The 21,995-nt window shown below is 39.1% G+C and overlaps 3 protein-coding genes across 10 annotated transcripts in view; all 3 read right to left on the bottom strand.

Annotated features, from left to right (window-relative positions):
• Positions 1-4,323, bottom strand: part of LOC121299521 (transcription factor EB-like) — a 36,347-nt gene extending 32,024 nt beyond the window's left edge. For 2 of the 7 annotated variants that reach the window (XM_041227284.1, XM_041227292.1), the window contains exon 1: positions 4,104-4,322. The gene's annotated coding sequence lies outside the window, so the exon portion shown is untranslated. Of the gene's footprint in view, positions 1-1,374; positions 1,645-2,029; positions 2,183-4,103 lie in introns of all 7 variants that reach the window. The other 5 variants (XM_041227286.1, XM_041227287.1, XM_041227290.1 and 2 more) reach the window with 5 other exon arrangements.
• Positions 4,324-6,886: 2,563 nt separating this feature from the next.
• On the bottom strand, positions 6,887-11,971 carry LOC121300232. Of its 2 annotated transcripts, none has more exons than XM_041228729.1 (5): positions 11,664-11,971; positions 10,926-11,004; positions 10,439-10,548; positions 9,005-9,057; positions 6,887-8,532 (listed from the first exon to the last, which is right to left on the bottom strand). In XM_041228729.1, exons 1-5 carry the CDS (start codon positions 11,932-11,934, stop codon positions 8,362-8,364), a joined length of 684 nt encoding a protein of 227 aa, XP_041084663.1. In that variant the 5' UTR covers positions 11,935-11,971; the 3' UTR covers positions 6,887-8,361. The 2 variants fall into 2 exon arrangements, with proteins under 2 accessions (XP_041084663.1, XP_041084664.1); XM_041228730.1 differs by having other exon boundaries at positions 10,926-11,001.
• A 2,052-nt stretch (positions 11,972-14,023) lies between these two features.
• LOC121299964 (prolargin-like) lies at positions 14,024-20,397 on the bottom strand. The gene is made up of 3 exons (XM_041228257.1): positions 20,158-20,397; positions 15,533-16,483; positions 14,024-15,060 (listed from the first exon to the last, which is right to left on the bottom strand). The coding sequence occupies exons 2-3, from the start codon at positions 16,470-16,472 to the stop codon at positions 14,891-14,893; spliced, it is 1,110 nt and encodes a 369-aa protein (XP_041084191.1). The 5' UTR covers positions 16,473-16,483; positions 20,158-20,397; the 3' UTR covers positions 14,024-14,890.
• Positions 20,398-21,995: the final 1,598 nt, after the last annotated feature.

Raw genomic sequence — 21,995 nt, 5'->3', positions numbered from 1 at the left:
AGGGATGGAAATAAGATTCCTATTGCATAGCAGTTTCCCGATTACCAGGTTTTATTATGAGATTGATGAGTCTATAGATACAGTAACAAGCTCAGGTGTGTCGTCTTAAATTCAAAGTAAAACCAGGAATGGATCAAACTGCTATGCAATGGGAGTTTTCATACAAATCCATGAGGATCTAGCCCTTAGTTAAAGTCATGGGTGAAAGAGTTCACGGATAGCTGCAAAAATCTGGCCCAGCAGCTGTGTCTTGTATGCCAGAATAGGCAGGTAAGAGCAAGTTAGCACAGGCTGCCGGGTGCAGAGGGAAAAGTGGAATGGAGCTCACATGAGTGTGCAACACAGCGGGGCTTGTTTTTCAGCAATAAGTGTGCATCAGCAACATCCAGTTACCTTCTGCAAGAGCTTCAACTCACAGACTGAAGTGGATTTAAAGTGTGATAATTATTATCTACAATGCACCAAGAGTATACAACATGCAATATCAAAAAAGGAACCCGAGATTTTTGCAATATCACTTTTTCCTTTTTTTACAGTAGCTTACATCATCAGATTTATACAGCATCCAGTTAAGAAAAAATCCCATGAAGGAACTAAACAAAGTGGATTAAAAAAAAAATATATACAATCAAAGGGAAAATATACAAGGATAAAAAACAGCAGCGCATGCTTTAATTTAAGTTAGTGTGAGCTAATAAAATAAAGCTTTTAGAAAAGGTTATGCTTTGTGCTTCTGCTTTATGGGATTTTTGAAACAACTAAAAAAAAGAGATCTGCAGACCTGGGAGTCTGCTCTCTTGCTGCATGGCAGTGTATCAACGTACTTAATGCTGCCCCTCTTAGCGTAGGAATGTACTCTAGGGATTAGATGTGTAGGAATGTGATGCTGGCACCAATAGTAAGAGTTCGCTACCAACCCCCACCTCCAAATAATAAATACAATAACACACGCATATCCCCCCCCCCATGAAGTATCATTTGATATCTAAACTTGTATTCAGAAAACACGATTTGCACTAACATTTGACTACTAAATGTTACCTTGAGTATGGTCGCCCAAGACTAGTGCTAATCAATATCTGTGAAACTAACATTTCTAAACTTTGCTTGCGCAAAGACGCAATACCAAAACCAAAACCAAAAAAAAAAAATCAAATATCTTGCTGAGGAAAATTACAGAACAAAATGAGAAGACTAAACCACAGTGACTTTGCAACTACTGGTCCAGGAAATTGCATTTGATCTTACAGTAACAAAGACACCACCAGCCACTTCTCACTGTGATTCAGACCCGTGTATTACATTACAGCACCATTCACCTTGTTTCAATACACAATGACAATTTGCTGCACATCCCAAAAGTGAAAAACTCACATGGCAGGTTTCACATAAGGCACAGGAGGAGTCTTTCTCCCCCGCTCCCCACCGCCTCCCTTCTGGGGGGGTATCAGTGGTCTTCCTCCCCCAGCCTTGGTTGACTGACCGTTCGGAGGTTGCACCTCAAATGAGGGACGCTCTTGCTGGACCAGAAGTTGAGATCCTTGGCCAAACAGTTTAATCATCCCACACTACGTTTCATACTGCATTTAGAGATAGTGTGCCTCGATCTTTGAACGACTGCAGCAGCCCAGCAGCCAGCAAGCCCTGTGATTTACATAACAGATTGTAATTAACTCCAAGACGTAAAATAATAGATCATTCAATTGCTCTGCTGGGTCTTCTGTAGATAAATGACTAGTATTAAAACATAATTATCTTTATAATTATAATAAAAACATCAAACGAAGAGGAAATTGCCTAAAATGCCCAAGCAAAATATTACTTATTGCATTTGGCAAACTTGAGGCGCCAATTCAAGCGTATTTGCTCAAATTAAACCCATTTGTATGAAATGGAGGAATAATAGATATATAGTACTTTCACTTTTATTCCAGTCTTTGGGGTTTAACTGGAGGGTTCAGTGCCCGGGCTGGGGAGGTCCATTATTTGTTGCCAAAGAACACAGTTAAAAGTCAGCAGAGTGCTTTACCTGCTAACCCTTGGTTGATCTCAGGTGAATGCTATTAGCATTACTTCTTTCAGGAAGGAGGATAACTCAAACAAATCAGTAAATTTCGTGCATGTTCTTCAGTTGATTATTGTCATATGTTGTTTCAGACAAGCCTGCTTTCTGCTGCCTCTGCTAAAAGCACAGTACAAGGAATAAAAACAAAATGCACATCAAAAGGGAAGACTGATGATACCACCACAATCGTGAGGGTTTTCATATTTTACATACACCCTGTGTAAGTATTAGTTTATTAATCAGCTGATAATTTATCTGCCTGATTCCGTGTAAATAAGTTTAGTGGCACACTTTTACTGTTGGTTGACACTTGGGTTACTATATGACTTCATGTACACTAGAACAGTTTGTGCCAGTTCAGGCTTTTCAACTCACACCCCAACGTACTCGGGTATATTTTACCTGCATCAGGTAGCTTTCACAGCACAACAACACTTACCAGCATGCGTTGGGGTATGAGTTGAAGAGCCTAAACTGTCCGCATGTACATAGAGTTAGAGACTAGTTGACACAAAACAAACAAGAGAAATACACAAACAGGGAGCAGCCGCTTACACCACAAGACTGCTGCAACACACATCACACGTACCACCACTTCTCCACCTAGCACCGAGCAGAAATCCAAATACAGCCAGGTGGTCAGATTGAGTATTTTCCATTTAAAATGGTTCTGCTTGTTTCAAAGAGTCCTAAGGAGGTGGGAACATATTTCAAACAGGCTCTGTGCGAAAATAAATTACAGTATGAAATGCACACAACGCCGAAGGTATACCCCACGGGTGTATTGTCAAAGGGCCACCTGTTTAAACCTTACAGAAGAGCAAGTGCTACGATATTGTATTTATGTGATGAACTAAAGCCCCTTTCACACTGGCATGCTCTACCCGGGTCAGGACCAGGTGTCAAGCGGGTCAGGTAAGCGATTTCGCACTGCTTGTGATAAAGCCGGGTTTACCTGGGTGACGCAATCAGTGCCCCGGAAGCAGGTTGTTACTGACGCTTCAATCCAAGCTTCTCCGGATTGAACCATCAGCCAAATGTTGGCTAGAGCACATGTTTTCTTCAAGCAACAAAAATATGGCTAAACAGGCTAAAAATATGTCTAAATGCGAACCAGGTACGTGGTTATTATTATTATTATTATTATTATTATTATTATTATTATTAGTAGTAATAATAATAATAATAATAATAATAATAATACATTTACAAAATTATCTTACAATAAGCTCTCTAACTTTATTTTTCTTTGAAGTGCTTGTTGTATTATTGTGTTCTATTAAAAGTATCTTCTCTTCGTTCTCTGTATCTCCTGAAACACACCCCTGTTTTGTTTTTCTCTCCGCCTTTACTACAGGTCAGTCTAACCTGTGATGATGCCCAATCGCCCTGCTGTGTGCCCGCTGATGCTGCTGGGGGTGCGGGAGTGGGGGCATTGGTATACAGGCCGTTAACTTTCCAGTTTCACCATCAATGTACACGCAAAAATCAAACTGGAGATCTGAACCAAAACGCACGGCCGATGCAAGGTGTTTCAGAAACCATCCTGTGAAAACGCTATAAATAGCTGAGTAGTATTATTTATACCTTGCATTACGCAAACAACAAGTTAAGGAGAGAACCGCCGCAGCCATTATCACTGTGGCTCCTGAACCTTCTGGTGAATGATACAGTCTGGCAAAGCTGTGAAACATTATTATAAAGTTAATTGAGAACGGGTCGTGCGTGTCCTGAGAACTGGTATCCTTGACGTTGTTTTAAAATAGGTCCCGGTAACTACAGTTCTGTACTTCGAGAAGTTTAAAACATGTGTTACCAATACAGTACATATAATGTAATGCGCAGAAAGCGGTTCTGTATGGATAGTGTTCTACATTTTTTTTTTTTTTTTCGTTCACGCCTCTTGTCCGGGTATATTCCACTGTACCGTAAAGCTTTTCCAACCGTGGCCTTATTCTAGAGTCAAAACAGAAGCTGAAACGAACCCCCATACATATATACATCTGAAGCGTACTATAAGCAATTGGAAAGCTCTTACCCAGCTGAAGGTCATAAAGTGCAAAGTTATGTACAAGTTCGCTGCACCTGAGTATTTTGCCGGCGAGAGTGTTGTTTCCTTGTCCGGTAGTTACAGTTCTGTCTTTGTCGGTCGAAATTATAAATAAAAAGGCGTGTAACAGATCCGTTTCCCAAGTTCACAGTCGTATTTGTTTTCCTTCGGCTCTGCGTGATGTGACAGCGTAGCTTGTGTTTTGAGTCACCTGTGCTCTCTTGTGACAACAGGGCAACCAGTGACAAAGGATTATGGGGAATGTAGTTTTTTTTTTTTTTTTTTTTTTCTTTTTGTACAGTATGTAGCGGCCAGGCAGTGAAGCGGCGGGCTCTGATGATTTACAGATAAGGCACTACGTTTACATTGTATCGATTCCGTATGATATTAAAGATGACACCTAGGAAAGTATACTGCATTGAGGGAAGCAAATGTATATTTTTGGAACGTTATTATTTCTGGGTGTATAGTAATTGAAATCGTTTTATTGTTAAAATGCTATTTTACATTTGCCCCCTCCAGACGCCTGCATTACATCATGGCATGACAGCTTAACCTCTAGGTAATGCAAACTTAAATGGCTGAAAAAGTATGTTAATTTAACAGCTGGCCTCATATTTATTATAAAAAATGGGGACTGTCCGAATAGCCTACTGGTGACTGCACCACAATTACTAGTATTAATGTACTGGCATTAACTGCAAGGAATCAGTACTGACTGTTTCCCCCAGCTGACAGCTTCTAGCTTTCAAAAACCCCCTCTGCACCAATCACTTACACCAGAATGAATCATGTCCTTAGCTATCTTCAGTGCCAGACAGCAAGAGTGCTGTTTCACACTGTATTTTGTGTTACTGGGAAGGGGCATTTCCTAAGACTTATGTAATCTCAGTGATTATAAAGCTGTAAAATATAAGTAGATACATTTCCCAGAATAGCAGTTTGATCCATTCCTGGTTTTGCAAGGAGTTTAAGAAGACACACTTGAGCTTGTTATCTATGTGCCGCGGCTCGAGATTGAATTAAAACCCGGAATGGATTAAACTAATATGCAATATTTCCATCCCTGCTTTTTTTTTATGATGAAGTGATAGAGAGGAGTGATGGAGTCTAAAATGTTACAAAGCCTGACTTCTATTATATGCAAACTTATGGAAACTATAATAAGATCCAAAATGGAAAATTACCTATATGGTAACAGGGTCCTGGGAGACAGTCAACATGGTTTTAGGAAAGGGAGATCGTGTCTAACTAACTTGCTTGATTTTTTTGAGGATGCAACTTCGATAATGGATAATTGCAAAGCATATGACATGGTTTATTTAGATTTCCAGAAAGCTTTTGACAAAGTCCCGCACAAAAGATTAATTCTCAAACTGAACGCAGTTGGGATTCAAGGAAACACATGTACATGGATTAGGGAGTGGTTAACATATAGAAAATAGAAAGTACTGATTAGAGGAAAAACCTCAGAATGGAGTGTGGTAACCAGTGGTGTACCAGAGGGATCAGTATTAGGTCCTCTGCTATTCCTAATCTACATTAATGATTTAGATTCAGGTATAGTAAGCAAACTTGTTAAATTTGCAGACGACACAAAAGTAGGAGGAGTGGCAAACACTGTTGTAGCAGCAAAGGTCATTCAAAATGATCTAGACAAGATTCAGAACTGGGCAGACACATGGTAAATGACATTTAATAGAGAAAAGTGTAAGGTACTGCACGCAGGAAATAAAAATGTACATTATAAATATCATATGGGAGATACTGAAATTGGAGAAGGAATCTATGAAAAAGACCTAGTAGTTTTTGTTGATTCAGAAATGTCTTAATCTAGACAATGTGGGGAAGCTATAAAAACGGCTAACAAGACGCTCGGAGACATTGTGAAAAGTGTTGAATTTAAATCAAGGGAAGTAATGTTAAAACTGTGCAATGCACTAGTAAGACCTCATCTTGAATATTGTGTGCAGTTCTGGTCACCTCGCTATAAAAAAGATATTGCTGCTCTAGAAAGAGTGCAAAGAAGAGAGACCAGAATTATTCCGGGCTTACAAGGCATGTCATATGCAGACAGGCTAAAAGAATTGAATCTGTTCAGTCTTGAACAAAGAAGACTACGTGGCGACCTAATTCAAGCATTCAAAATTCTAAAAGGTATTGACAGTGTCGACCCAAGGGACTTTTTCAGCCTGAAAAAAGAAACAAGGACCAGGGGTCACAAACGGAGATTAGACAAAGGGGCATTCAGAACAGAAAATAGTAGACACTTTTTTACACAGAGAATTGTGAGGGTCTGGAATCAACTCCCCAGTAATGTTGTTGAGGCTGACACCCTGGGAGCCTTCAAGAAGCTGCTTGATGAGATTCTGGGATCAATAAGCTACTAACAACCAAACAAGCAAGATGGGCCAAATGGCCTCCTCTCGTTTGTAAACTTTCTTATGTTCTTATGTTCTAAAGCTGGAATGCAAAGTTTGCCATCCATTTATAGCAAGAAACAGATTTTACCCTAGTAACTTTACCCAACACTGTACAGTAGATACCACGCGTTTCTATTGGCATGATTAAAACTAAGCAGGCATCTTAATCCTTACAGCTAAATGGGAGCACACAAATTGAAAAAGAAACAGGCACATTATCAGCTGATGTTGTAATAATAATCTTTATATAGCACCTTTCATACCATCACAAAGCACTTTTCAAGATACAAGACTAAGGTGTGTGAACTATGCATCAGCTGCAACAACATCTCACCTGAAAGACTGAGCACAAGGAGGTTAAGTGACTTGATCAGGGTCACACAGTGAGTCAGTGGCTGAGCTAGGCTTTGAACCGGGGACATGCTGGTTACAAGGCTGTTTCTTTAACCACTGGACAACACAGCCTCCTGTTGTACTGTTTCTCTGTGTGTAGTAGTTCAAGATAAACTAGATTGTATCAACAATGTTAATTAGTTCTTCAAATATTTGTTTATCTACAGTGTGTGTACCATTTCAAATGTAGGTCGCTGGCGTTTATTGATGTGTTTTTTCCTCCTCATTAAACCCAGCCTTTTTGTAACAACGCATTACTGCCTGAAACACTCTGCTCAAGGAAAATCGATTATAATGTACCGCTGAACATGCAGACCAGTAACCAGAGCAGATTCTAATCCGTGCGCAGGGAGGCTGATGTGTTAAAATACTGTTAGACTTGGGTGTTTTAGTTACTTATGGCATATGATGTGTTAATGCTTACATCATTGCGTAACTCTACTCAAAACGGGATTGGTAATAATCAGACTGTGAAACCAGTCTAAAAATCGTAAATCAGTTCAGAAGTAAAATGCTGTTTTTTTTTCAATCTATGGCAACTCCTTTTTAAACTGACTAAAACCAAGGTGACAAAAAATGCTGAATGTTTTGGGAGTACTGTATTGTAGCTGTCTCATTTACACCAGAAGAGGGCATATTCACCCAAGCAATACAAGTAACATCAGAGATTGCCTTGCAGAAGATATGTACAAGTCACTATTTTTCTTCCTTTTCAAATTTTTTAAAATGTTTTATTTGAATGTATTTTTTTTTTATTTTACATCCAACCTAGTGCATAGTACAAACTAAGAATAGGACTGATTTTATTATGTTGCATTTACAATTGCTTATTTCCGTATAAATAATAAACAAAGTGAAAACACTTTATTTTTCCATGCTTTGTGCTCTTTCCAGTTTGTAGTCAATGTTCCCTGTAAATGAATTCACCTGAGTTAGGTTTACCTTTGAATGAATGGAACTTGTTATCCAAGCAGAGGAAGGGGCAGATGTGTGTCAGTTCAACTGCCAAAACCATTTAAAACAAACATCAGGCTTTTTGCCTCAGGGTTGTCTTTTAATTCCATTATTATTTTAGAATGTAGCCTTCCTGCTTTCATTAATCATATTTTTTTTTATTTTGAAGAAGAGGACAATTGCATTAGTCAAAAAAAAGTGTTCTTCAGTCTGTTAAAGGATACTATTATAATTGGGGAAATATGTATTTTTCTATTGATTACCACTGCTTTATCAGCAAGGTTGGGTTCAGTTCCCTTTTTTCCCCAATCGCATTCCCTTATAATCAATTTCAAGATACCATTGATCAAAAGTGCTGTTTGCAGTATTGTATTAAAACAATCTTCTTATAGCGACAACACATTACTTGAATCAAAGTCATTTTCAATCGTTTAAATTGGCTTCAAGTTTGAATTGACCCAGTCCTGTTGGCCAGTCTAGAACACAATGGAGGAGTACTCCACAGCCTCTGTTTGCTGATGGGGCTGGTCGCTGCTCTGTCTTTGCTGCATGTTGGCGTTGCTGCTCTCTGCTGGTGAAGCTGGAGAATGCAGCGTCAGAACCGTGTAAGTGATGTCATCTACCGTAGTCTCGGTTCCGCTAGAAAACTATAAAGCAACACAAAGCTGACTTGTCATTCCAGAACATTCTGGTGGTTCCATTCAGGAGATAGTGTTACTGATCTTCCAAAACTTTGTATCTCAATCTCTATTGTTTTGTTGAGGCCCGATTTCTTGCATCAATGAAAATATTTGCTTGTCATATGCCTAAATTCACTTTTGCTATGGATGTTCGAATGTGCTTTGTCAAACAAGAGAGGGCATGTCAGGATATTTATACTTCATACTTAAAGTATGATTTTTTACTACGCTTAACTATACTTTGCTAAACTTTTATAAGGCAGGACTGATAAAACTTGCTCTTCCCTGAATTAGGGTGAGAAGGGGCAATGAAATTTAGGAAAGAAATTCGACTAAAGGCCTGTGAGAGTCAAAGAACAATACATTAGGAAATTAGATTTTGGATTTAAAAAAAATAAATAAACAAATAAATAAATAAATTTAAAAAATCAAACCTTACCTTGCACATCGTAATGGAATCCTGGGGAGGGAGTGGAACAGTTTCTGTATCGCCTTATACAAAGAACCAGCCAAAGAAAATATAATAAGTACCTGATACAATGTTCAACTAATTATGTTGAATTTGGAACAATGCCTTGCCTGAGTATTCAGGTCTCAAATGCAGTGAACCACCATTTTCAATGCATGAGGTCATTTTTGGAGAAAACCCACAGTTTACCATTACTAATGGGACCAGAACCCTTGCAGGGTTTCTCTGTGATGTAATTTTAATAAAACACACACTAGGAGCCCAGGCCAACAGAGTAAACGAGATCCCTTGCATTGCATCCCTTTATATAAGTTACTAATGCTCTGATACAAAACGTTCCTGTTTCCTGATCTCATATCTGTGCTTAATTTAAAAGGGTTAGGGTTTAATTACGGTGCACCCTGCTAATTGAATGAACTTTTGTGTTTTGATTTAGAGCCTTGTTCACAAAACTTCTTGTGACTTATTTACCATGACATGCTTCTTAGGCCGTGAAATGCTTCTTAGGCAAGAGCAATAATGACATGAAAGTATTTAAGAGAAACAACAAGAAACAACTAGACTATATATATATATATATATATATATATATATATATATATATATACACACACATATATATATATACACACACACACACACACACACACACATATATATATATATATATAGTAAGATAGCAGGGAGGGGGTTAAAATTCCTCCCTGCTAAATCCATGTGAGAATGCACTGTGGGTGAACAGGCTAATTGTTTTAATTGTTTAGTGATTTAGTTAGTCCCCTGCACCTGGTGATGATTATAAATTAGATCCAGGTGCAGGGTATTTAAGAGAGGCAGCCAGTTTGATCAGGGCTGCTGAGTGAAGAGCCCGACTGAGTGTGTGTCCAGTCGTATCGAAGGCGAAGTACTGAGTGAAGCCTGTTTGTGTTTGGGTGTTGGTGTCAGGTAAACGGCTTAGCCGTTCTGAATGTTTAGTTATATTCCTGTTAATGTTAGTTAGAGCTCCAAGAGAGAGCTAGGTGTTTGTTTCTGTTTTGTTTGTATTCATGTGTGTTTATTAAAAATAGCGCGTAAGCGCTTCAAAATCCATTTCCGTGTCCTGGGTCTGGTCTTAAAGGGGCAACAAACTCTGAAAGTGGCGCAATCTTTCACTCATATATATATATATATATATATATATATATAGATATATATATATATATATATGAAGGGCTTTTATCCAAAACATTCTGAAATAAATACATTTTTAATTAATTAAACCTTTCCTGTACATGCAAAAAAACAATTTTATTCCTTTTTGTACACTGCAGTTATACCCCCTTTTAAATTGCATAGATATATCTGGTCTAGTTGTTTCTTTTGTATCATATCATATGTATATATGAATTTCATATGCGAGCTTACCCGCTTCCCTTGCTCTCCTGAGTATCCTAATGGAAATAGCGAAGATCAGGAATGGAATGAGCACAACTGTGGCTACAAGCAGGGGGATGATATTCCAGAGACTGATGTTGCTGAATAAGAGAACAAACCAACACACACCGCTAATAAGCAGCTCTAACCCCAGAAACACAGAGAGTTTTACATTGAGGGCATGGCAGCTCTCATACGGACCACCCATTCCTTGCTCTTATTTAAACAAAGGTATTTTGAAAGAAAAATAACCCAAAATAACTCATAGTCTTGGTGAATAAGTAGAAGAAGGTCGTTCAGATTTGAGTCACACACATAAGAGGTCACCTTCCTTATTTTAACTGCACTGGTCAGGATCTCATGATAACTGCTTCATTGTTAAGCGTGTTCAATAAGTGAGTCACAGGTCTGAGGGGAGCTGCTCAGAAATCATGGCTCACATTGCTTTAACCTCTTCAGTGCACACTCTTCCTCTTACCTTTTCTGTTCAGGGGCAGACTCAGCAGTGAGGTTAACTAGAGGGATGTGTTCTCTGGGAACACCGGAAGGAATTCCTGCTGTAATAAATGAAATTCCATCTTTAGCACATGACTCTGTCGTAGGTGGCTTATTGTATGGAGCAGCCTTTAATAATTTGATCTTATTTTCTACTGATTTGACTCTACTTTATAACTGCTCTTAACTGTAATGTGATATTTTGCAATGTGACACTTTGTAAGTCGTCCTGGATAAGGGCATCTGCTAATAAATAGATCAATAAATACATTAATTAATTAATTAATTATAATAATAATAATAATAATAATACAGCATCAGACATCTAAAACACATGTGCCCCCTGAGCACGCTGCAATATTGAGCGCTACTGCTATAATCCCTTATCAATATTTACTGTGGTAAAAGTATAGCAAAGTGTGGAAAACCATAGTAAAAGTATGGTCATTTATAAAGAAGTATGGTAAAGCATTGTAAAAATAATTTGCTGTAGTAAAACCCAGTCAATTCATATGCATAAGAAAAGGCAATGTTATCTGTAAAACTACCCTGGAAATTAGGGCTAGAGCTAGGATTAGGGTTAGGTAAGGGATTGAGTTAGTGGTATGTAGAATAGATGATCTTTGGTATGTCGACTTGGGGTATGTTCCGAACTCAAAGCATTAGAAATGTTATCTTGATTCTTAAGCAAATCCTACTTTGGAGGAAGAAGACGGCTTACCTTTCAAAACTCGAAGAAGGATTTTTTCCGCAACGTACTCTACATTTGGGCTGCCGTCTAGAGTCCAGATTCCACACCAGTATTCCCCAGAGTCCCTTTCAGACAGGTGTCCAAGATACACCGACAGTCTAACCTTACTTCCTGTCACATGTGCAGAACCACTCACTGTGGGCATACATGTGTGTTCAGTTATCAGTTTACAGCACGCTATGGTCGGAGGTCTAAGAGCCGTTTCGTATTCGCATGCGATTTGGACTCCTTGCCCTTCCATGCCGTTGATCACCCTGTACGGGGCTTCTGATCCGGAACCTGTTACACACAGCATTCATTGAAATATCTGGAAACACGTTATATTAACTACACTGTGGTATCTCAGTCAATACACATATGACTAGGGTGAAAACATGTTGATAGTTATTATACTGTATTTACACATGAGGGGTTGTATTTACAGTGTAACTACTGTGTAGTTAGACAGTTAATGTAAAGTAGTATCAAATATAGGTTCACACAAATTCCACAAGTAAGCATTTAACAGGTTATGTGGATGTATTATTCATATGTTATGTACATGTATTACAATATCATTCTTTTGACATGCTACCATACGCTTGCGTTATACAAAATATTATAACGTTTCACAAAATGTCTAAGTTGCATTCTTTATACCAGTAATTTTGCTATAGCCTTAAACTAAAGTGCAATTAGTAGTTCCAGCAATGAATTTAACATGGTTACAAACACGTTGCATTTAGTTGCCTGTCAAGGTGGCAACTCCAGTGAATGAGATTACATACACTGGAATATATATTTACGACAACTGTATGAAATGTATGTTTTAGTTGTTGTTAAAATTGCACAAGAGGTCAAGAAAATGCTGCTGAAATATGAAATCTTGTTACTAAACAAATCACCAATACAGAGAGAGAGAGAGAGAGAGAGAGAGAGAGAGAGAGAGAGAGAGAGAGAGAACTAGTTATTTGACCCAAATATAAGTCTGTTCTTACCTGTTAAGTAGAGCAAAAATAAAATTGTGGCAAAAAGCATCATGAAATGCTGAAGTGAAGTGAAACTGGCTGTACACAGCCCCTCTATCTCAATTGCCAACCCTTCCTGTTGATGAGTGTGAATAGCAAGATTGGGAAAAAAAGGGGAAACGTTCACTTTGACAAGACAAAAAAAAATAAAGTTGACGCACAGCAACATCACCAGCAATGGTTTGCAACTGAACCTTCATCAAACTGCACTCTTCAGACTGCTGCGCAGAAGGAGAGATTCAAAGGTGTGTCAATGTGAAGGGGTGACCACTCTCGACAGCATGGCCAGGGGAGTTTACACTGCAGCCCCCTTCCTCTCTATCAATCCCCACCATGATGCAAGCCAAAACTTCGTAGCAATGTGTACATTTTTGTTTATTATTAACTTTAAAACATAATTTCTTCTAACATGTGCATACAAGACCTAGGATTATTATCATCATCGTGGGTGAGATTCGATGGAACTGGTTAGTTCTATCTTCTTTAAAGGTAAAGGATGCTCTGATCTTCTAGTTTCAGTTGATCTTTAATGTGATTTGGACACCATCGTTGCAGTGCAGTATCATTCTAATAGCTACACAACGACCAATGGGTTCACCACTGTGTAGCTGAATTTAGTGGCTCTCTAATTATGCGTGATAAGGACTGTAATTACCATGGGCATTCCCATTGTGTTTAAGGATGGAATTAGTAATTCTCCACCTCTAGAGCCATTACCTCCCATTTACAAACTTCAGAAAATAAAAAGCTAGACGGTTCACGAAAAAGTCCACAGAAATGTCATATCAGAACCCAGAGGAAAGCTAGTTCAGCTGGTAATATAGAGAAGGCAGCCTCAGATCTCCTATAGGGGTATTGCTGGTTTTCTAAAGTGCTGATAAATGACTCATACTCTGGGAAGTATTAAATGCTGAATCACAGTGGCCAGGTAATTCCCAGATCCAGTAGTATAACAATCTACTGGACAGTAAACTGCTTTTGCATCACTGTCATGTTAGAGAGGTCAATCTGGCAAGCTTGCAGATGGCTGTACCCTCTGTTAGTCTGAATACAAACCAGGAGGCTGGGGGTCAGAATCTCTAGCTCCTTTATGTAAGGTGACAGCGGCTGAATCCAAACCACATCCCATCCATTATACTTTCATTCTGCTGCTCTTGTGGATTGTAGAGAGTAATCTATTGAGAATGACAGTACAACCGCACAAGAGAAGAGTGGGCTATTAGGAGTATGAGATACAGTAGGAGAAACCAAAAGAAATTTACCTGCAGTGATGCAAATCAAGAACAGAAATATTTATATACTCGAACCAAGCTGAACCAAAACTAGTTTTCAGGTGTTATTTATTTCATTTTTAATATTGTGCTTGATCTGACTGTCATATGCAGTCTTGTTTTTAGCATATAGGTTGTGCTAAAAAAAAAAAAGTTTTCTGTGGGTCCATGCTCCATCCCATTAAGAGATCAAGGACCATTTGTCATTTTTACATAACGTTCAGCTATGTATACAATCTAATAGAGCCAGTCTCCTTTACAAATATACAGTGAGATTAAATAAGCCATCACTAAGAGCTAGTGACTAACTCTTCCACTTGTTAATGTACAATCGACCACTGAAAACTTTAGTTTTTCATTTTGTGCAGAACATGTTCTAGCTAAACATCAAGCAAGCTACTTACTGCACTATACTGTACTTGAGTCTTTCAGGAAAGTTGCTTTTGTCAAACACCTTTTAAGGTCCAGCTTTGCATTAGAAATGCAGATAGAAAACTGTACTAAAATACCAATCAACTTCAGTACAGATTGAACCTGCTGTTGAGGCCACTGTACGCCTTCTGTTTCTGCAAATGTTTCTAAACGGCATGAAATAACGCGTAGTACATCTTCATTACTTTTTTTTTTTAATTAAAAACAAACTTTCAAAAACAATAGTAAATAAAGCTCATGAATGCATGGGCTGTTGTCCACACTTTCAGAATAATTTAGATATTAAGACAGTTGGGTTCTAGAACGAGTGAAGCTGTTTATGAATGTGGTTTGCTTGCATTGTTTAATTTTTATATCTGATACATAATGCGCTCAAAAGGCTTCTGTTTCTGGAAGTATAGTTCCAAAGGCACTTGGCCTTTAGCAGAGAAAGTTTTCAAGAATAAACAAGTTTGTCGCTTCTTAGAAAGCAGAAGGGATGTGTGGTTTAGATGACGATTGATTTCAGATGTCGAAAACACATGATCAGGTCCATTGGAATGGGATCCTGAACTGCATTCCCATCCATCCTCAGGTAGCGCAGACGAGGGACACTGTCCTCATTACTCATATCAATGGTCATGATAGGATATGGGCAGATCTCTGTGCCATTGATGCCTGCAAAGAAAAACAAAACAGTGTTCATGAGGACTTGTACTACTTGCCTGGCATATGGCTGTGCAAATATTCAAGTTCTTCTGGTTTTTATTAAGAAAAAAGTAGTAAAAAAAAGTCCTAAATGTCAAAGGTCAAACTGAGGAACGAAGTCAAGTAGACACACTTTTAGCTAGTGAGTTCCTCAGTTACACTAGGTAACAGAATGAATATTCAAATTTAGCCGGGATACTTGAAACAGACTCATAGCATGCCCACAAAGTACATCAACCCTTGGTTTAACTACTGAACAGTAAAATGACACCAGAAGTCATTCATGGAAGATAGAAGACGCCACTGTGAGCCTACAGCACAACTGCATTCACTTGGACAGTTGGTGGTACTTGGAGATCTCAAGTACTGACCAAAATACAAATTAACTTTTACATTGCTTGCAAGAACATCCCATAGGCAAGGAAAAGCCTTATGAACTTACTTTTGATATTATTGTGGTTGATATACAGCTGCTCCAACTTGGAATTAATCATGGGAACACTGTTGAGTTTATTGTAGGCAAGGTGAAGATCCAACAGAGTGGAGATGTTAAAAATCCTCTTGGGCACCCCTTTGTCGGTCAGCTGATTGTAATTAAGCCTGATGAAGGTCAGGTTTGGGAACTCTTTGAAATAATCTTTGGGAATGTCCTCAATGTTATTCCAATCCAGAAACAGCTGGTAGATATTAGGTGGCACGTTCTGAGGCATCTTTCTCAGAATGTTGTGTGCCAGGTTCAGCTGAACCAAGTTCTTGAGGCCCTTGAAGATATTTTTGCCCAGGTCGCTGTCGCTCAGCTTGTTATGGTGAAGGTCAAGCATGGCCAGGTTTTCCAGCTTATTAAACGCTCCGGCAGGGATCTTGGAGATCTGGTTCCTGCTCAGACGAAGCTGCTCCAAGTTGGGAGGCAGGAAACCGGGCACCTCTTGGAGATTGTTCTTGTCCATGTACAAGAAGAGAAGGTTCTCCAGCTTCTCAAAGACCTGGAGGTCCACCTTCTTGATCCGGTTGTTGTCCATGTTAACCCATTTCAGCTCGGTAGCATTCTTGAAGGCTTCTTCTGTCACCTCGTCTATGTAGTTGTTTTGGAGGTAGAGATAGTGGGCCCTGGGTGGGATGATGGGGATCTTCCTCAGGTTGCGTCTGTCACAGTAGAGGGTGCTGGGGAAATCCGAGGGACAGTAGCACTCCCTGGGGCAGTCTTCAAAGACAGAAGGAGGACCCAAAATGGGCGGAGGGAAGTCAGTGGGCTCTTGTGGCTCTGGCTGTGGTGATGGTCTCCTCTGTGGTTTTGTTGGTCTAGGAGGTTTTCGTCTCTGACCACACACCACAGCAATCAGAAGAAGGCTGAGAAGGAGGAAATATCTTAGATGGGCTCTCATGGTACTGGATCCTGTGCAGGCAAACGAAAAGGAATGATAAGCAATGGGTGGGGAGAACAAAGTGCATATCTTGAAACGTAACGTGGAAACCCTATTATAAATACATACATCTATAAAGATGTTATCCCAGTGTGCCCTTTAGGATGCCTTGGCTAAGTGTCGTTTAGTCTTGGAAAAGAACACCTACCTAAAATTTGGAATTAACTACTGGATACTGATGTCAACACTGGAGAAATATACTTATGAAATATAAAATATGAAAATATGTTCTCAATGAGTGAATTGTTCAAGGCACGGGCTAACAGCCAAAGCCTGAATTAAAATTTCTATAACACAGAAAGAACTGGCTACAAAACACAACGTAGATAATTGTTTTTGATAATAGTATCTGAAATACCATCATCATATTATTAATAAAGCACTATTCATTAATATGTTTTTATGTTGCAAGTTATTCGTTCTGTGCTGCAACCAGACATCTGGAAATGAGAGTCTCGGACAGTTTTTAAAAAAATTAAAAAAATGTTGTTTTGATGCTGTTTGTTTATTTTTCTTTCTTTTTCGTGAGTTCCAATGTTGTCTCAAGTGTGGCTCCTGCTATGCTGTACAATAAGCTCACTGCAGTCAGATGCATTTGCAGGAAAGTTCAATGCTTTGTACTCACAGCATACTGTGCTTATTTTACTGTCTCAGCCACTGCTGCAGGCCAAGCAGCCCTGATAATGGAAACATTCTATTGGGGCTGCCAGCAGTGTTTTGACAAGGAAAGAGTTCCGAGGGGAGGAGGAGAAGCGAGAGTTTGGTTCTGTTTTTAATGCATTGTTGATGCAGTGCTCAGTGCAAGTAATGTGTATGTGTTGACCATTAGCATGCTCTGTCACCATGTTTTCAAGGAGTTTCTATATCAAGTTGGGATGGACTGCAGTTTAAATATAGAAAGACAGAAAGGCAAAACTGAGACTTTTTAAGTGCATGAAACACATGGTGACTTTTAGTCTTTTTTTTCTGGCAGTTGGTTGCACGGAACCTTTTCCAACATTTTTTCCCATGTTTGATGAGGTAAAGAAACAATTTTAATTTGAGCAGCTTGGAAAAAATTACTCGAACATATTCTGTCTGCACCATATTTCTGTGGCAGGGAAACTTTTCTTAGAATCTACAATATGGATGCCTCCCAGACTTTCTCGGATCTCAACCTATGTACTAAGCAGATTGAATTTAGCAGCTACTATGAATGTAGTGCAGTGTCTTTATCCTTGTAGAGTGTGGGACATTGCTACTTGTATTATAAATTGAATTGAAACTCATCTATGAAAAATGTTCAGGTATGTTTATGTTTAGCAGTTCCTGGGTACAATCTGTGTGATACATAATAAGTTAATATATCATGTGTTTCAACTTCTCTTCATGGTCCTCTCACCCAAACTGCACAAGGTGACATTTCTACTACAGTAAGACACCCTGCATACAACGTGTTAACTTGCAGTATGGGAAACATATCACATTTTAGCCGAGAACCCCGCCCCCGCATCATCACAGGCTCGAAACCCGACCGCTCCCCTGCAATGACATCAGCTATGACCTCATCGGTGATGACCTCATCAGCGATGGCCTCATCAGTCCACCCCCTCTCCAAAGCACACGGAATGAGCCGTGTACAGTATTCCACTTCCCAAGGAGGGACCCAGTTCTGGTGATGGCTTTACCATTGCAGTGGTATAGAGCTCTACGTTTCATTTATTAGGATTTATTTTTCCTGGCTTGTAGAAGAAAAGGAATTTCAAGTTGTAGTGATGTCTACAAAGTCAATGTTGCTTTATTTGAGGGTTGTCCAAAAAACATAACATGAAAGTCCTGAGCAAGGCAAAAATGGTGTTTTGAAAGCACTGAACCAAAAGTTAATTTAGAATGAAATGTCAAAAGGAAAGATATAAACTCAGGGACATGTGATACATTACTGGCCAAAACCAGCATATGGGGCCAAGTAAAATAAAACAAGTTTGATTGCACTGGCATTTTAGAAAGTGTTCTAAGGATTACAGGTTTTAGGCTGCAGTAAAAACACATTTTGAAGTTTGGCCACCAGTGTTACTGTGTGATATATATATATATATATATATATATATATATATATATATATATATATATATATATATATATATATAGCGCTTCCCCCTTATAAACACATAGTATAGCGATTCCCCTTATAAACACATAGTAAAAATAAAGTTGCCCCTTCTGATGCTGGTCTCCACATTCAGCCCTAAGCTCAGCCAGGCAGAACGTGTATCCATGGCTGACCATGTGACTACTGAGCACATAAGCCAGCTGAATGCAGGCTGGAATAGCGCTGCAAACAAACAGCTAAAAAGAATAGATGTTGAGGGGATCCAGCAATAAAAGTGGACCCAACTTCTTTAAAACGCAGTTTGACTATGGATGCTAGCCATGACTGAATTAAATCCTTTTCTTTCTAATCAAATCGCAGAACAACAACAACAACAAAAACTAAAGCAGGAGCTATGACCACCCACAGGTAATGCAGTGGGGATGTGAATCGGTCGGGCCTGTGGCACTGGTAGAGCATTTAAAAGACAAGACCATGCAAGGAAACCCAGACACTCCAGAGTTTTATATTAGGAACCGTAGTCAAAAACACATCACTCCGTTTAACATGTGCCCGCGAAGAATCTGAAGATTGATGCAACGCTTCCATTAAGCGAGGGATACATTACCGTCTGAGGTACAATACATCAATTACCACACATTGATTCACAGCACTTTTTAAAATTATTATTATTATTGTCTTCTATGATTATTACTATTTATTATTTTTAAATAAAAGTTTTAGGTCACATGCAAGATTTATCTTATGGGACTGGACTTCTAAGAAATGTAACGAACACCGCTTTACCATGTGTGCATCCAAAAGTCATTAGACCATGCACTTTGTTATCCTTGCATAGATTTCTCACTGCCAAAATATTATGACATAAATCAAAAAGATCAAATGCTTGATTGTTAAAAATGAGGGAGCCTCGCAGGCAGCTATAGCGCTGTAGTGGTGAACACCTGTGCACTGTATGTTTGTAATGGTTGGCAATAGAATACTCACGCGGGACAGGCTAGTATTATTAATACCACAGGAACGAACCCGCTGTTTTAGAATCCACTAACATAAAAAAAGAACGTGCTGGAATTTCAAAATCTATGATATAATAAAGGTATAAGCAATTGCCATGGTAAACTCATATCGGTGTGTTCACAGGCTTAACGGATTGCCATATATATATATATATATATATATATATATAATATTATGATACTATATATATAGGATACAACGTAGTTCCGATGAATGTATTGTTATTAATTAATTAACCATTAACATTAACTTAAAAGTCCAGATGTGATTTAAACAAACGCAATGATCCTATGATCAATGCAAAGATATGGCTGATAAATATGTATATTTCAATAAGGCTATACAGTTATCGTTTATTAATCGATAATATTCTGTACCCAATTAGAGAAACTGAACTCCTCACCCTCTAGTCGTCCAGAAACTGCGAAACTTGAATAAAACGCAATGCAAGTGTATGCAGCAAATTAATATGAATACAATTTTTTTTTAAAAGGTAGTGGTACAAATTTTATTGCTACTGTATTTACCCGCATTTCGTACCTGTGTTAGAGTGGGCGCTTCTGGTCTCTTTCTCACTCCCCTCTGTCTTCCTTTCACCCTCTCTCTCTTGCTGTGTGTGTGTGTGTGTCTCTCTCTCTCTCTAGCTCTCTCTCCTCCTCCTAAACTGAAGCTGCCTGTTGAGGTTTTCCCTTCAGATTCTTTGGAGGGTCAACAATAGCGTCTTTGTCAAATTTCTTAAAATGTAAAAATGTAATCCTCACGCCCACACGCTCTCCCCAATTGAAGAGATCCTCCTGAATAACAGAATCAGCACCCTGCTGCAGACTGTGAGATTAGGATTGGGCACTGAATAAAAATAAATAAATAAATAAATAAAAAACCCAGCCCATTCTCAGTCTGTAATGTGGCACTTAAAATGTCCAAAAGTTTAACCTGCTGCTAGTAGTATAGTTCCCCTGGGATAATTAGGTTTTATATTTGCTATATTTAAAAAAAAAAAAAAATTCTATCTGCCTTATAGATGAAAGCTTATTTATAATGTGCTGTTAGCTCTATATACTGTATACTGTATCAAAGGTATGATTGGCTTGCGTGATTGATTTGGTGCCAGTGAGAATATTCTTTGATGATTTGATGATTTCCACTACATGAAAGTCAGTGTTAAAACTTCATGCTGATATTGGAGTCGGCTCTCGCCAACATAATCACCAGCTAGCTTCTTTTACTGTAAACTAATGTGATCTATCTGCGTTTCCTTCCATCTGATGATGCAGATATCCTTCTGCCTGCTGTTGATGGGTGAAGAGTAATGTTGGCTCCAGGGATCAGCATATTTTGCCTCCCTGGCGCATCAGCACACACAATGGCTGCAATGCTGGCTCCAGGGATCAACCATAGTGTGGTCTCTGCAGCTCATCAGCATGACAACCGTCTGGATTGAGCTGAGTAGGGTACTTCTCTGTGGTCTTCAAGTGGGCACCTTCCTAGGTGTTAAGTCGTCAGCTAAGCCCAGTTTACTTACCTTCCTTTTCATCGACATTGCTTTCTTTCTACTGTGCTTGAGGTCCCCAACCAGAATCTTTTCATCTCAACCAAAGCCAGTTGCTGCTCCTCTCTGCTGCTTCACTGCTGCTTTCACTATGCTTCGCAACTCTTGACCACTGAATCGGGTGTCTCTGAGAAACCGGGTTGTGGAGTGTGCCACAAATCCTCAACAACCCACTCCCATTGGGAAAACCTGAACTTTCCATCCTCGCTGTTCCGCTTCATTAGCGAGTTGAGTGCACCAAAGTTTCTTCTTTTCATACGCCTCATCCACAGAATCCTCCCATGGCACTGTTAACTCTACCAGGTGAACAAGGAGTGCTGATCCAGACCACAAGACAATAGCAGGTTGAAGGTTAGTAGTGGCAATCCCAGGTGATAATAAGCCGTTGTCCAACATCCGCCAGCATTTTCCAGTCTCTAGCAGCTTCCAGTTGTCCTAGACGAGTTTTGGTTTTAATACCCTTTCTTGGTGGTTCCATGAAAGACTTGTGAAAGAAAAATGTTTCTTTTTTAAAAGAGACCATTGTTTTAATAACTTAAAAAGGCTGCAGGAGTGAGCAATTAACCAGAATGGCATGTATCTGGAAGTAATAGGACGTTCTGGCTCTCACTGTGAACAGAAAGTATTTATTTGTGCATGACTCTTGAATTCCAGGGTCGTAATTATTTCCGTAAACATCCAGCAGGCTTTTATGAATTGAGCTTCAGACTTCCTGATGGGAGTGCAGGATAAACCTCTGGAGACGGCAAACACCATGTCTCAATTGGAACGTACTTCTGAATTTAGTCTCGAACTTTAACATGTTTCCTCCTGTATGTTGGGTTTAAAA

The sequence above is a fragment of the Polyodon spathula genome, chromosome 25 (genome assembly GCF_017654505.1).
Source record: "Polyodon spathula isolate WHYD16114869_AA chromosome 25, ASM1765450v1, whole genome shotgun sequence".
Lineage (NCBI taxonomy): Eukaryota > Metazoa > Chordata > Actinopteri > Acipenseriformes > Polyodontidae > Polyodon > Polyodon spathula.
The sequence above is the reverse complement of the archived record's forward strand: the minus strand, read 5'-3'. Positions and strand labels throughout refer to the sequence as shown.